This window comes from Zingiber officinale, chromosome 2A (assembly GCF_018446385.1).
Source record: "Zingiber officinale cultivar Zhangliang chromosome 2A, Zo_v1.1, whole genome shotgun sequence".
In the NCBI taxonomy this organism is placed as follows: Eukaryota; Viridiplantae; Streptophyta; class Magnoliopsida; order Zingiberales; family Zingiberaceae; genus Zingiber; species Zingiber officinale.
The window spans coordinates 2,709,705-2,726,129 of NC_055988.1; the positions used below are offsets into that span (position 1 = coordinate 2,709,705).

Sequence of the window (16,425 nt, forward strand, 5' to 3'; positions counted from 1 at the left end):
TTACATGCTTTAAAAATATATATATTTAATTTGTATGATTACATAAGATTTTTGATAGTATCTTTTTCCGTTTGTTCGGCTCCTCCTCTCCAAAGCTATGTCTGTCTCTTGAAAACCTGAGATCCGACGGCCTTAGAGGAAAAGATTGATCAATGAATACAATGAATAAAGTAGGGATAATAAAGTAAGATCCCTGAAATTGGGATTGACGTTTAAAATCGAGATGTCCTTAACCGAACGAACTATTTTTCTTGGATAGAACTCTTATAATAAATCCGATCGGTTCTAGAATCGGTTAAACATTCGAGGCCTAGTTCTTCACTCCTTGGGTATGACTCTCAGACTATAGCTGATCAACCCTAGAGTCAGTCGAGTATCCAGACTCAACTCCTCGCTACTCTTTGGGCATGACTCCCAGGCTATAGCCGGTTGGCCTCAGAGTTGGTTAGACATTCGAGTCCCAGTTCCTCATTCCTTGAGTATGACTCCAAGACTATAGCTGGTCGGCTCTAAAATTGGTCAGACATCCAGACTTAGTTCCTCACTACTCTAGTGTAGTTCCTAGCATATATTCATCCCGCTCCAAAAGTCGGTCGGACATTCAAATTCAGTTTCTCATTTCTCCTGGGTGTGTCTCCTAGTTTACATTCGCCCGACCTAAAAGCTAGTAAAATCTCTTCTAGGAGACAATATTATAAAAGAATTATAATAACTTATCAGAGAATATTTCATTACTCTGATATGTACCCGCAATCGGAACCTTCCTCTATCATGAAAAGAGCTATTGTACATATTCCACCATTTGACATACTCTAGCACTAGACATTTTCTACCGTCTCATTATTACGGATGTTATTACGCAAGGCTATGTACCTATGTACGCATACATATCCATATTACAGTTGATTATTCATCTTCTTCTCTATTTTTGCTCGGTTACTATTTTGACTTCAGCGTTAGAGTGCTTGTGCAAGGAATCCTCCTTAATTCGATGACTGCCCATCTTCCGTCAACACTCTAGTCATCTTATCGATAATGTTTTCAGCTTTTAGACATAATCAATATAGGCTCTCCGACGTTTAAAACATCACATGAGATGAAAGAGACTTGAAAGGATGTGATCAAGAAGACAGAAAAAATGGAACGTTGTAGATATGCCGTATTGTAGTTTTCAGTACAGCATTGTAGTTTTCTTGAACCGAAGTATCATGAGTATGGTAGGTTCCTGGTTACGGTAACATCTCGTGACTATAGCTCCGTGAATACTGTAGTGTAGCATCTTGATTATTGTAATTTTCGGGCCTGTAGCATACCTAGAACCTCAGCTTTATGGGTATTATAGCATCATGGAAATGTGAGAACTGTAGCATTGAAGTAGTTTTTGAGTCCGAATGAAGACTTAGACTAAACGATTGGGGAAGGACTAATGAGTCAGGCATAAGGTCGGATGATCAAGACTCACATGTTATCTGTTCGAGTAGCATTGAAGAGTAAAGTGGAATGCGGACTGATTAAATATTAAATTGAAGAGGATCAATTTAGACTGAAATTTTGGATATCGTCGTATATTCTCTTTTGAAAAAGAAATGATTAATCAAGTTGGGTAACGTTGAATTTGAGATGATCGATTCCGCTCTACGAAAATTTTCCATCGACCATCAGGATAAATCGGGAAGCGCACGTGACGACCAACCCAGAAACTCAGCATCCTTTGATTACGCCTCATATTTGGAGGAAAAATTCCTACAAATACACCGTAATTGAGATTCGAACTGTGAGTGTCTGAGAGACAATTTGAATATTCTACCATTGCACCATGATCCCGAGGACGTATATTTCCCTTTTAAGTGAGATTGACAAGTGGAGTCAAATAAAATCGGACTAAGTATGAAATTGGAGGGATCAACTTGGCAAAGATTCCAAATACCATCAATGATGGGTTAAACATTAAAAAAAAAAAATTCATGTGTAAATTTAACTCTCACACAACATTTTAGGTTAAAGAAGTGGTCACTTCTACTTATCGATTCATTTTGACGCAAGATATTGTACGTGAGTTCATTTATCAAACATAGTTTGTTTTTTTTCAAAAAAAACTAAAAATAAAAAGTGAAGTATGTTTTAGTAAAAATTGAAAATCAAGGGATTGATTCAGTAAATTGCCCTTTGTCTATCTTTCGCTCTGCGTCGCGTTTACTTGCCGTTATCTATTCCTTTATAAATAAAGGCTATACATCTTCTCTTTCACCTCACTCTCCGCCGTAAAATAAGAGTTATAGAGAGAAAGAAGAGGAGGAGGATGGAGAAGATGCAAAGTCTCACCGCCGATGACTCGTCTTTCTCTCCCTCGCCGACGCCGTCGTCGTTCGCGAGCTTGCGAGCATACTGGCGGGCGCTGGCGGAGACGCCCCGGCGGCTGCGGCGGCGAGCCGGATCCGTGACGACCACCTCCGAGGAGATGAGCCGCGTCCGAGCCCGATCGGGCACCGAAATGAATCGGTGCCTGAGGTGGCCGGACCTCGTCGGCCTCGGGATCGGCGGAATGATCGGCGCCGGTGTCTTCGTCGCCACCGGCCGCGCGGCCCGGCTCTATGCCGGCCCCGCCATCGTGCTCTCCTACGCCATTGCCGGCCTCTGCGCCCTCCTCTCCGCCTTCTGCTACACGGAGTTCGCCGTCGATATGCCCGTCGCCGGCGGGGCCTTCACCTACCTCAGGGTCACCTTCGGTGAGTGAATGTTTTGCCACTCTTTCTTCCACGCCATTCGATCCCTAAATTCCCCTTTCCTCTGTCATCGACGCCCGATCTAATTTTATTCGGGGCGGGTTTATTTGTACGATTTCTTCGTCTTCGTTTTACATTTATGCTGGGGATTTGAGAAAAATAATCTGAAATGGATGGCGGCGATACCCTGTGATTAGGGGAATTTGCAGCGTTTTTGACGGGGGCGAATCTGATAATGGAGTACGTCTTCTCCAACGCGGCGGTCGCCCGGAGCTTAACCGCCTACCTTGGCACCGCCATCGGGGTGGACACCACCGCCAAATGGAGGTTCACCGTCGCCGTCCTTCCCTCAGGCTTCAACCAGTTCGATCTCCTCGCCGTGGCCGTCATCGTCCTCATCACGGTCTGCATATGCTGCAGGTAACTAATCAAACTCTCTCTCCTATTCCTTTCGTTGATCGATCGAGATCAACAGAGAAGCCCTGTTGATGTCGCCCCCATTTTCGGTTGGTTTCTCGTCGCTTTCCTCGGCCGTATGGCCATCCCCTCATCGTCCTCGGCTCGGATGCCATGTCCTTCTCTATCTGCTTTGTCTCGTCTTCATAAATCGCGAAGCCAATAATGGCGGTGGTTTCGTGCTTTTTGTCCTTTCCCGAAAGATAATTGATCGAATCTTTTGCCCGTGAATGATTAATTCCTAGCCGATTGAGTACTCTGTTCAATCTCTGACACAGCACGAAGGATAGTTCGGTGCTGAACATGATCCTGACGGCGATCCACATCGCCTTCATCCTCTTCGTCATCGTCGTCGGGTTCTGGCTCGGCGACGTTCGCAACCTGACGCATCCGGCGAAGCCGGCGGAGAGCCCTGGAGGCTTCCTGCCCTACGGGGTGGCCGGGGTGTTCAACGGCGCCGCCATGGTCTACCTCAGCTACATTGGTTACGACGCCGTGTCCACCATGGCGGAAGAGGTGCGCTGCCCGGAGCGCGACATCCCAGTCGGCGTCTCCGGCTCCGTCGCCGTCGTGACGGTCCTCTACTGCCTCATGGCCGCCTCCATGGCCATGCTCGTGCCCTACGACGCCGTAAGTTAACTCCCCCCTTGGCCCCTTCTCTGCCTAACCTTTTTTTTTCTCGTGGGGACCACGTGGTAGCTTTCTCTTTCCGGGTGTACTTTTGAAGTGTAGTACTAATTAATTGATTCAGAGAAATGGACCCGTGACAAATTTATGAAATTAGGACCATTGAACAAAAATTTCATAGTTACCCAACCAACTTTCTAAATTACAAATCAGTCATATATTTCTAAACTTAGAAAATGATATTCCGACCCTTTTTGGTCGATCTATTGATTATGCAGTTAAAAGCTCGGTAAGTTACCTCGATCAAAGGAGAAAAGTAATTTTCATGAATTACAAGGTGGTAAATGGAATAATCTACTCTTCCGAAAAACAAAGTAAATTTCTTTGAAAAATGTTTGTGATTTTATCCGTACACTGTAATCGCAACCTGAGCGTTGTCAGCCGTCGGTTTCGTCACCTGGTTTTATTTGTTTTTGTTTTTTTTGTCTGCAGATCAACACGGAGTCGCCTTTCTCGGCAGCTTTCTCCGGATCTGACGGCTGGGCATGGGCGTCGTATGTGATCGGAGCGGGGGCCAGCTTTGGCATCCTGACGTCACTACTGGTCTCCATGCTGGGCCAAGCGCGCTACCTGTGCGTCATGGGGCGGTCCAACGTCCTCCCCACCTGGCTCGCTCAAGTCCACCCGAAGACTGCTACGCCAGTCAACGCCTCTGCTTTACTAGGTCAACTACCATAGTTTTACAATTTTCAAATAAATGCATAATTTTTTTTATTTATTTATATTTTTCGGATTTCATTTTAAATCCTTCCCGTTTTTAAATTGCAAAAACATTTAAATTAATCATTTTGTTTATTTTTTAAATTACTAGGTATTTTCACGGCGTCGATCGCGCTCTTCACCGACCTCGACGTCCTCCTCAGCCTCGTATCCATCGGCACCCTCTTCGTCTTCTACATGGTCGGCAACGCCGTCATCTACCGCCGCTACGTCTCTCCCGATGTCTCCGCCACCAGCCCCTGGCCGACCCTCTCCTTTCTCCTAGCCTTCTCCTCCGCCGCTCTCGCCTTCACCCTGATTTGGCAGCTGGCTCCGGCCGGCTCTGCCAAGGCAGCGCTCCTCTGCGTCTGCGCCGCCGCGGCCATGGCTGTCCTCCAGGCGTTTCACCTCCTGGTGCCGGAGGCCCGGGAGCCGGTGCACTGGGGAGTGCCGCTGATGCCGTGGATCCCGGCAGCCTCCGTCTTCCTCAACGTCTTCCTGTTAGGGTCGCTCGATGGGCCGTCGTATCTGCGGTTTGTCATCTTCTCGGCATTCGTCGTCGTCGCCTACGTCTTCTACGGCGTGCATTCCAGCTCCGACGCAGAGGAGAATGGCAATCTACTTCATAGCATCCACCACGCAGGAAGAAGAACTTGCAGTAGCTCACAATTAGTGTGACTTAGAATTTATTTATTTTTCTTCTTTTTCAATTATTTTTGCTTTGATTAGATGTGGAATATTGTAACAAAAGAAACACATTCAAAAGAGAAGAAAAAAGAAAAAGAAAAAGAAAAAGGGGAAAAAAAAACAATCAAAGACCTCTTAAGTTATTTTGTATAATTTCAAGTCAGGATTTTTGTTTATGGTTCTTGTCTTGAATCAAGTCCATGCTAATGAAGAGTTCTCAGACAGAATCTCCAATTCGAAAATGCTTAATTTATTTCATTAAACATTTTGATAATGATATTTAACGATGACATTTTCACACATCAAGTCAACCAAAAGATTAACATATAAGGTTGAATTATAAAATTATGAAAAATAAATTATTATATAAGGTTAATGCATTGGAGATCTAATTTAGAGAATTCATATATTATGTAATCTCATGATTGCTTTTCTTCTATTCCTTTATATCATAACAATTAATAACATAATTTGCATGATGCCTTCTATGTGCGACCTTCTATCAAATCAAGCGATTAAAAGAGAACCCTTCATAAGATCTGTGTTTCAGGGACTAACCCTCACTTTCGAGGTGACTTGTTTCCTCCACATAATCCCTCATAAGCCTAGTGTTAGATTCATCCACCATCTGCCACAGCATAAAGAGAGCATAAGTATAAATAGTTTGACAAAAACAACTCGGAGAATCTAACTTCTTCAAGAATTTATTTTTTTTTTAAAAAAAAAAACAATCCCGCCGTAGCTGGTCCCAAACCCGATTGAAAAAGGGTGAGGGTTGCGCGTTAGGTTGCAAGCTAACGTGGATTTTCAGGCAAAGAAAGTTTCAACCTTGAAAGCTAATTTCTTCAAGTTTTCCCACTCAAAATCCTGCTTAGCATATGCAGATCGGACCTGCAAGTAAGTAGATTTATCTTGTGCCATACGGATAAAGTCATGATACCGGAAGTGTTCATGTCATCTTCTACAATTTTCTGTGTACTGACCTCAAGGATTCGAAGAGCTGCAGCCAAATTAAGAGCATAACATATAAGTCACCCTTCGTTTCCCATGTCATTCTTAATAAATTAATCTTTGTTGTCATCGTAATCAAATATATTTTGTGTCAAAGATATTATTGAAGCTATCCGGAGTCAGCTATATGAATCCTCCTACTAACAATAGAATATGACAGCCTAAGATTTTTGAATGCCTATTTTAAGATTTCTTGCTCTCTTAAAGCAATCAAATGATTTATCAAAATTTTGAAAAGATGTTTCTTGAAGAAAATGGCATTACCTAAACCCTTGTGCCTGGGAGACTCGCGCATCAATCTTTGACAGAACTTTTCCCCATCGTTCAAAGAATTGCCACTGATGAATTCCATCAACTCATCGTATGCCTCACGATTATAGCTCTGTCAAAGGTTGATGAGAAAAAGGAAGACACAAGAATCTTAGACGGGAAATGAATCAATAATTTTTAGTTGAACGCATGCTTTTGTCAATTGAATTGAATACCTAAGCATGCTTCATAAATATGCATTTTTTCTCAGTAAGGTTGTAGAAATATAAAAATTAGGTAATTAGTCTCCAGTTTCTGATTAATCACACTACTTCATATGAAACATTAGGCAAACAATCGTTTTACCCCCTTCTAAAGAGTGTGGGGCTGCCCTGAAGGGGCCGCTAAGGTGACAACTTCACCTTTTGTTCCATTAGGCAAACAATCGTACCAAAATTTAGCATCTTTTGAATGAGAGAAAGTGTCTCTTATCTGCTTGTAATCATCTTTGATATTGGAGTATAGGATCCCCTTCCAACTCAACAGGTCCAACCTACATGACGTAGATCAAACTCAATTACTCACGGGCTTTATTGGAGCATGACCCACAAACAATCCACAACCCTCAAAATCAAATAAGTCGTTACGGTTTGGGACTACCATCTTCTATAAATACTAGGATATGACAATGGTATGAAAAGACTCTTTCTACCATTTCCTTTCTATTCTCTTAATGGAGGGGATGCTAACTTAGGCATCCTTTGACGCGTGTTGATCTATGTAGGTCCGGCCATGGGAGCAAGGGGCAGATCTCCATAATCACAACAACATTGATTAAGTATTTGATGTGAATATGATGACCCACTAACTCATCTACCATCTGAATTCTAGCAGCATGTAGTATGTGGGCTAAGTCACAGTGCTGACAGCAGTTTAATTTGTGTGCTAAGAAGGTTCCAATGGTGGCTTGGCAGGCGGAGAACTGTTTCATCTCATTATAAAGGAGATTTTGTGCAATGGTGTTATGAGATCAACAGTGTGCACTTCAAGGCGACAACTAAGGCAACATCAGAGGCATTTTGTTCCCTTCTCAGTCCAGGAACTGGATCATTGATTTTGACATATCCGTTCAGTTCATCAGCTTTCTTCATTGACAAGCGCAGAACTAAACCTAACTACCCCCTTTAATTTCGAGACTTCGACGAAGGAGTAGAGTAAAAGATTATCTATCTTGAAAACATAGGCATCAAATAGAGAGGATCAAAAGGTAAGCGAACGACCTCGAGCTGTGCCAGAACGATCTTTACAGCGAGGTAAGTGAAGAAATCCTGTAGATTCCTCGCAGCCTTCGCCTCCGGGGAAGCCTCCGCGAACCCTAAATCAATCCACAGTCATATATGCCACCACATGAACAGATCGAAGGGGAGAAAAAAAACATCGATTTATGTAGAGGTACCTGGAACATACATCTTCTGGCAGCGGAGTTCGCGGGAGGCGAGCAATCGCTTCCTCGGCGGAGACGGCGAGCGGAGACGGCAAGGGAGAGCGATGGATCCGCTCTTGAGTGTGACGACGCAGGAGTTGGAGAAGAAGGGTGTGGCGATGCACTCCATCTCTCTCTCTCTCTTTCTCTCTCGGTAGGCCACCAGTGAAATAGGCATCCTTTGCCAGAATTAATATAAATATCTGGGCCTCAATAGAAAAATATAAAATAAATAATAAATATTTGGTACGGCATCTGGGCCACAACAAGAAGCCCATCTGCAAGAGCCCAATATGGAAAAATTAAGGGGTTAATTTGATAATATCTAAATTTCAGGTGTCAAAAGAGAAAAGTAGCACGTAACATAGCCTTATCCCTACCCGCTCCCTGCTAGCTTGTCCCCTGCGATGGCGGACGACGACGCCAACCCGATGGCGGCGGACGAGGAAGCCAATGGTGTAGGAGAGGACTCCGAAGAAGGGGAGGTATATTCGTCCGCTTCATCTTCCGACTACGACTCCGAAGACTCCTCTTCCGACGAGGACGGCGGCGGCGGCGAAGGAGGAAGATACGACTCCAAGCAAGATGAGCCAGAGGAAGACAGCCCTGAGGAGGCAAACTTCCGAACGTTCTCTGAGATCTTGGATAGCCGCAGCTATCGCAAGAAGGAAGAGGAGGAGTTGCGGGGTATTGTGCCCCTGGAGGACCACTATGATTTTCCCATCGATAAGGAGAATTGGTGCGAGGAGGACCTCAGGGAGTTGTGGGATGACGCTCCTCTCAAGATGACCAAGCCCGGTTGGGACCCTGATTTCGCCGACGACGACGACTGGGACGCCGTCATTGATGAGGTCAAGGACGGAGGCGAACCGGCAATCGCTCCTTTCTACCTTCCTTACCGGAAGCACTACCCCGTCATCCCCGATAATCACTACGACATTTCCAACGCTAAGGCTGTCATCGAGGAGCTCGATCGTACCGAAGAATTCCTGATTTGGGTCAGTTTTATCTTCGAGGATGGAAGCTCGTGAGTTCAAAATTCTGCATTTCCATCTCTTTCCCATATTAGTGTCAGATTTATAATGTCCAACGACTACATTTTGCTTTTTCTATTGAGCTTGCCGGTGGTAATACTGAGTTTTCCTATGCATTGATTTTGAATATCAATCCTTTTCCTTTATAATTCATTTCTTGTTGCGTCGAACAATTATGCTTTCTGGCCGTTCTAGAGCATGGATTTCTCTAAGGATTCATTTTCCCCTTTGTTTGTCTTTAATTTCCTTCCTTCAAACGAACAAATGATCATTTAATGCTTTAACCACTTTGCCAAGATACGAAGGAACTGTTTGGGATGACCTGGCTCATGGAAAAGGTGTCTACGTTGCTGAGGACGGGCTTGTCAGGTTGGTTGATGCACAGGTGTCTCCATTTTCATCGATAAAGGCTGATTGCCTATTGTCTGCCTGAAATGTTTTCTTATGTAGTGTTATATGGGCCTCCTTAATGCTTTCAAAAAATTTTAGAAATGTCGTTACTAGCTGCTTTTGTTGCCTTTGTTTCTTGTAGGTATGAAGGTGAATGGCTTCAAAACCAGATGGAAGGCCATGGAGTTGTTGAAGTAGATATCCCCGTAGCAGAGCCTATACCAGGATCAAAGTACATGGAGATTGACTTACTTAGTACTGATAAAAAATGTTGGATGTCTGATATCTCGTCATGCATTCGTTTTTTTTTATTTCTTTTCATGAAACAGGCTCGAAGCTAAAATGCGGGCTGAAGGTAAAATCATATCACGTGATTTCATGTCTCCAGAAGATAGAAAATGGCTGGAAATGGATATAGAGGATAACTTATACCTAGCTGATGGTCAAAGAGAAATTCCATTCTATGAGAGGAATGAATGGATACAGATCTTTGGAGAAAAACCGTATGTTTCTATTCTCTTAACATATTTTAACCAAGTAATCCGAAGCTAATCAGTGAGTTTTTTTCTCTTAACATATTTTAATTAAGTAATGAGATAATGAGGTTTATGAAGTGTTCTATGTATCCGCTTATGCATATGAAATATCTACATTCATTTACTTTTTCAAAATAACGTACTGGATGTTTACAAGTTATATAGCTCATAGTCCCTTCATAGCTTGAATTTTTGAATCCTGTTGCTCAAGCACCATGAGTTCCTAGAAACTTATACACTTCTAAATTCAAGATGTGCTTGTTAGGTAAATTGGAATGAATTAAAAGAATGGGAATATTGAAAATGATAGTTTGAGAATGTGAATTACTCTTCTGGCTGTTATCTTCATTTTTAATTAAAATTTTATCACCAAAAGTAGGTAAAATTTCATGTTAGGAACATTTTATGTGCCATTTTAGTTAGTTTATTTCGCCTAATTTGTTCCTCCTCATTAGCACCCTCTGCCATGGTAATGAAAACCAAGTGCATATTTAATTTGTTTGAAACACATTTGGAACCAAACAAGATATTTCTCCTATCTACATGTTTATGTTTCATCATGTTGCATGTTAATACCAAATCATGACGAGGGACAATCTAACCATCAGAGAATGGTTTATTTTTCTTGGGGATATTACAAAGCTATCAGTATGATAGCAGCTTATATGAGCAATTTGTTAATACTATTGCTATTATTAGTAATATTATCCATATTATTTGGGTATTTTTATTTCCTTGGAATTTTCATCTAATAAAATGTTGTCTCTGGGTCCTTAGTTTATTTACTCGTCCTATTTGACAGAGAACAAGGTCGATATAGATATGCTGGTCAGTGGAAACATGGAAGAATGCATGGTTGTGGCGTCTATGAAGTTAATGAGAGGATACTTTCTGTAGGTGTAGCCTTCATATGAAAGTTAACTAAAAGCTTCTTTTCTTTTTATCTGTTTGCAACTCAATTGTCCAAAAATTACATACTTAGTAAGCCACTGATTGTCATTTGACTAGAATTTTCATTTTTTTTTCAAAAAATCTTGTTTTATTTAATATCATATGAAGTACTTACCGCTTGCAGGGAAGGTTCTATTTTGGGCGTTTTGTAGGGGATTCAACTGGTTGTGACAGTGATGTGTCAACGGTATTCTTTACATTTTTATTGTTTTGCTCAACTGCTTTACAAGAAAATGAACTTATATATACATTGTTCCAGTTACATGCTGGCATTGCTGAAGTAGCTGCTGCAAAAGCACGGATGTTTGCCAACAAACCTGATGGAAGTAAATCTCCCAAGATGATTTCTTTTTAAAATAGTATCATTCTTTATTTCATAAAGAAAAGAAGTGGATAGATGCAGAATTGCAAATAGTATTCATAACTTCTTGTTATGTGATAATAACAAACTGACATTGATTCTTCAAAATTTTCTCTTGAATTATCTGTGGCTTGAGGTCAATGCACTGAGAGGTAGACATTATCATGCAGACATACATGTACTTAAAATATAACTATAAACTACTAGTGTCTGCTCAAAACACAACTAAACATAAAATTATCGCAGATCTAACAGAGAATCACAATAGCCTCTACCTCCGCCTATTGGAGGCAACAGTAAGGAGTTGATAAAGGAAACTAATTACAGTGAACATGATTGTGTAAATTCTAAATCATGAATCAGGAAAAATGCAATTGCATGAACATCTAAGAAGATCAATCAAAACTCCACATGCATAGATGCACAACTAGCAAATGTAGCTACTATTAAGTGTATATGTGCACACGGAATTATGTAGCTAACAACCTCCATGCGAGTATTGCACTGCAAATCATTGTTTTGCCATCAAATTATTATAGTCTACTTTGTGCATTAAAACCTCATGTTGTGTTTTTATGTTCCCATCAGTGGTAAGGGAAGAGAGGGGTCCTTATAGTGACCCTCAGCATCCATATTTTTATGAAGAAGATGATGTGTGGATGGCTCCAGGATTCATCAACCAATTTTATGATGTAAGACAAATATTGGTCTTGTCTTTGCCAGATAAAGTGTTGGGAGATATTGATAAATATTATGGACAGGTTCCAAATTACTGGAAGACATATGTTGAAGAAGTAGATCAGGAAAGAGGGATGTGGTTGAACTCTTTCTATAAAGCACCTCTAAGGCTTCCTATGCCTGCTGAGCTTGAATATTGGTGGGAGAAAGGTATTAGTTTCTTTCTTTATTTATGTCATTGCCACAGCTTTGACATTGCTGTTCCTAATCCTTTGTGCATCACCCATTAGTGGCATTTGCTGGTTGCAAATGCTCTTGATAAGTCTTCAGAAGCTCAATACTGTTAGTTTTTTTTTCCTTTCTTTATTTTCTTGTATACTTTATATGAATTGTTTTAATAGTTTGTGTAACCTTTGCTTGCTATTTCATGCGCACTCTAAAATAAGCTGTTAGGTTGGAAGGCTTTGGGGCACTTGTCATGCTGCCTTTGGAAATTCCTGTCCTTATTTCTTCATTTTTTTTATCGAGAGTTTAAGGCTTTAAGCATTTATTTAAATCTTCAGTTTTCTTTTGTCAATTTAAACATATGCTTCATCCTTTATTCGTTTCAAGGTCATGTTTGTTGTACACTTGTACTAAAATTGAAACTGCATTGTGTTGTCCCCTCTGCTATAGACAAATATTGGATTATAGGAAAATTAGAGATACTCAATTTGTCACATATTCTGCTTAGTTTTGGATGGAAGAAAGTGTGAGAAAAATTCTTGGCTGATCAAACTCCACCCAGTGAATTATCTCTGGTTGCTTCAAAACAGTTTTGTACATAAATAGCATAAACAGGAGAAATTGGAGGGATAGGAAAGAGAGCAGAGGAGAAAAATATAGCACTGTCTTGTTTCTACATGGAAAAAATGGAAAGTCGTAGAAATTAAAAAATATAATTAAGGAAATCTTCATACCAGATTGGTAGGCAAACACACATATAGTCTTGCACGCTCCTTTTCTATCCTATTTTGGGTGGTAAAAGTGGGAGGAAAAATTTGTTGGCTGGCTAAGGTCACTTCATTGCATCCTCTATGAACTGTCATCCAAAACTGAGCAAAGAAGTGGGAGGAAAAATAAACTCTTTGTCCTCAGTTCTTCTCATTATCTAAATAAGTAGACTAGATGAACATTCTATCTTCCCTCTCTCGTTTTGTTCCCAAGTGATTAGGCTCTATGCTCGAATCTTCAACACGTCTACCTTTCATTTTCCTTTGCTATTTCCTGCACAATATTTTATAGGATATGTACTATGTAACCATTTCATGAATCGATATCTTCATAAAACAGTTCTGTAGTAAAAATATTGTTGAATCATATGTCTTGAACTTTTCTTGGGCGTAGTTTCTTTAGATAGTGGAATTTTAAGAAAAATAATATTCTTTCTTGTTTTAATTCCTTGTCCAATATTGGTTATGGATACAGGATACAATGAATCCAACTATTAGAGTTGGCGACTGTGTAAATTACTTTATCCAAACATATACCAAAAAAATAGAGCTAAATACTGTTTGGCATACCATTTTATACCAGTAGCATCTGTTTGTTTGGGTCATTATATTATTTGGTATCTTGGCACCAATAAGATTTGCAGTTATACAAAATGGTAATATTCGGCATGAAAAGCTATGCTGGCCACTAATGGCCAATAAGTCTGTTCTAAATCATTAGATTTGTTGAGAGTTATGTTATTTGCAGTCTAGGTAGTCCTTGTGGAGTGCCTTCATCAGCTAGGCAAGTTTACATCTCTAGGATGGTGAGTTCCTCCATGGCAAACTTCTGTTGCCATCTAGTGGAAGTTTTTCTCACACAAGTCAAATGACCTTATCACTATCCTTATTTCTTTAAATTCCCTGCTTTGCAAGTTTAAGGTTGAATTTGTGAAAGCCTTTTACTGTCTGTAGGCAATGCTAATTTGTCGTTGATCAAATTTGAGAATGTTGACTTTAGTGAGAAGTTTTAAGTTGGATCAACTGATTCTGCATACTTGTAACTGAAATAGTTAGTTCTATATTCTCTTTAGGATATGACATGAAAAGGGTATTGTTGCTAGGATAAACTTTAGATGGAGGAATTGTAATGATGACAATGAGATAAGAATTTAAGATAGGATGAGGCTATGAAGGTAAATCTTTACATCTTTTCCTCATAATGTTTGCATTCATTCCAACGCCAGATCCAAAATTTGTTCAGGAACCTTCTTTGAAACAAAAGAGGGTTCCAACTTTAATATATGGTACGATGTTTCCTCTGATTGAGTGTTGGAAATGGACAAAAAATAAAGCACTCATGCTAGCATTTCCCACTTTTGGGGGCTTAACTTTTATTTGTTCCCCTTTCTTGTAGTTAGTTGATTACTTATCGATAATTATATCTGAACAGGTGAGGTTACTCCAGAATTTGTTCTAATCAACCAGGAACCTGAGCCGGACCCTGATGACCCGTCACAACTAGTCTACGCTGATGATCCTCTCATCCTTCACACTCCAACTGGAAGGCTAATTAATTATGTGGATGATGAGAAATATGGTGTTCGCCTGTTCTGGCAGCCACCTTTAAAAGAAGGGGAGGATGTGGATCCAGATAAAGCTCATTTTCTGCCTCTTGGCTTTGATGATTTCTATGGAAGGTCTGGACCAGTAGAAAAGAAAGAAGGACCAGTGAGGGGATTGATAACTTCCATTCAAAATACTTTGAAACCGCTTCTCGATGGACTTGGGCATTGGGCCAAGGAGAAACTGGAAGCTAGTGAGATGAAGCTTAAGCTTATTGAGAAGCAACTTGAGTTCGTTGAGGCCGAAATAACCCTTGAAGAGGAAATAGAAGACCTCGATAGGGATCTGAAGAGGAAACAGGAAGAAGAAGAAAAGCAAGGTGTTGCAGACGAGAATCAGGATGATGCACCTGCTTCTGCTGCTGTTCAGGATGAGGCAGTTCCAGAGGAAATGGAGGATGAAGATGAAGATGAAGATGAAGATGAAGATGATGAAAAAGGACCAACAAGTTTTGGTACAGTTAATCAAAGAAGATCAGATAACGATACAAGTGCAAAGAGGAGCAAGCCCGGGAAATTCCCTTTTTCTTCGCTTTCCCTGTCTTTACTCCATTCTGGCCCGCTCTCTATGGTAAGTCAACGTCATAATATTTGTGTCATTGAGTTTCACATTTGTCTCTGCTACACAAGCATCTAGTAGTTTGGTGTGTTTCCTGGGCTCAGAAGAGCCTCAAAAGGGTCTAACTACAACAACTACAATTCATCTAGTTTGCTTTGAAGCAAAGTTCATCAAATTCATGAATTAGGAGTGTTGCATCTTACAACTTGATGTTAGATGTCACTTTTTTAGATATAGTCTTCTCATGCTATGCTCATTTCACTTGTTTTTGTTAGTCTCGTATGCCTAGAATTTATATTTTCTTGTTTAGTTCTTCAGTTTTTTTTTCTCTGTTAATTTAAATGCACTCATGTTTACAACGTGGCAGGTTCCTATCAAATTACAGGAATCCTTTATGTCATGGAGAAATAGATGTTCTTCTGGTACTGAGCAATCTAGTTATGAATTTCACGAACAAGCAACTAATGCTCAGAAAAGATTTTGCTCGGTAAAGTTCAATGGCAGAATTAACCAGAGTGGAAAAGTCAGGGTGATGCAAAAGAGGAAGTATAGTGACACCAGGAGACAAAACTGCTCTTCTCTCAATTCTTTGGCTTCAGTTCTTTTGGCGAACGACCGCAAGAATCAGATCGACTGGGCCACCGAAAGCTCTGTTGGAATCGAAGAACTGAGCATTCTATCTTTGCACGTCCCTGTTATGGATGCTGCTGCATGAAAGCATAGGAGGCATTTTTTTTGACTTGCAAACTTTGTGACCCCTTCAAGAAAAGAATTGGCTCGAGGGAACTCCACTTCAATGTGTGTGTTTTTGATTATTTAGCTTTAGCCGAAATAAGAGAGATGCATTATTATTGTTGTTGCTGCTGTCTTTTATGTTGTGGAAGGATTCATAAGTTCTGTTTCTAGTTAAAGTTTGCTGATACCATCTCAGTTATGTTTTAACTTATGTCTTTCAAGTTGCGCTGTAATTTTATCTGGTAGGCAAATTAAAAAGATTATTTTTAAAATTAATTAGCAGGGCGTGTCATTTTTTTTTAATCATTAGAGGTACTCTTTTGATTTTTTTTAATTAAAAGGATTCCCGGTGGAAATCTATGTGTCATTATTGAAATGTTCTCAAATAGAACGCGGAATTATAGAATGTTGAATTTTTAGATCGTTTCTATTTTTTAATTTATTTTAGTGTAAGTATTTTTTTAATTTGTTCTTATGGTCGATAAAAATTTATGTGAGGCTAGATCGGTTGTCTCATATTTAATATGACTTGATTTAACATAATTATTTAAATGCTCTCAAATATACTGATCTCATTATTATTTTATATC

At 40.3% G+C, this 16,425-nt stretch overlaps 3 protein-coding genes across 3 annotated transcripts; 2 read left to right on the forward strand and 1 right to left on the reverse strand.

Annotated features, from left to right (window-relative positions):
- Nucleotides 1–2,254: 2,254 nt before the first annotated feature.
- On the forward strand, nt 2,255–5,464 carry LOC122040531 (cationic amino acid transporter 6, chloroplastic-like). The gene is made up of 5 exons (XM_042599877.1): nt 2,255–2,726; nt 2,921–3,143; nt 3,458–3,809; nt 4,299–4,530; nt 4,678–5,464. The coding sequence occupies exons 1-5, from the start codon at nt 2,300–2,302 to the stop codon at nt 5,241–5,243; spliced, it is 1,800 nt and encodes a 599-aa protein (XP_042455811.1). The 5' UTR covers nt 2,255–2,299; the 3' UTR covers nt 5,244–5,464.
- Nucleotides 5,465–5,571: 107 nt separating this feature from the next.
- LOC122040532 (chaperonin-like RBCX protein 1, chloroplastic) lies at nt 5,572–8,194 on the reverse strand. Its single transcript, XM_042599878.1, has 6 exons — nt 7,969–8,194; nt 7,793–7,887; nt 6,528–6,645; nt 6,236–6,252; nt 6,081–6,143; nt 5,572–5,880 (listed from the first exon to the last, which is right to left on the reverse strand). The coding sequence occupies exons 1-6, from the start codon at nt 8,171–8,173 to the stop codon at nt 5,806–5,808; spliced, it is 573 nt and encodes a 190-aa protein (XP_042455812.1). The 5' UTR covers nt 8,174–8,194; the 3' UTR covers nt 5,572–5,805.
- A 177-nt stretch (nt 8,195–8,371) lies between these two features.
- On the forward strand, nt 8,372–16,042 carry LOC122040533 (protein TIC 100-like). Its single transcript, XM_042599879.1, has 11 exons — nt 8,372–9,022; nt 9,327–9,398; nt 9,562–9,651; nt 9,749–9,922; nt 10,758–10,848; nt 11,031–11,093; nt 11,166–11,232; nt 11,856–11,959; nt 12,029–12,155; nt 14,370–15,112; nt 15,468–16,042. The coding sequence occupies exons 1-11, from the start codon at nt 8,403–8,405 to the stop codon at nt 15,813–15,815; spliced, it is 2,499 nt and encodes an 832-aa protein (XP_042455813.1). The 5' UTR covers nt 8,372–8,402; the 3' UTR covers nt 15,816–16,042.
- The last annotated feature ends 383 nt before the right edge of the window (nt 16,043–16,425 follow it).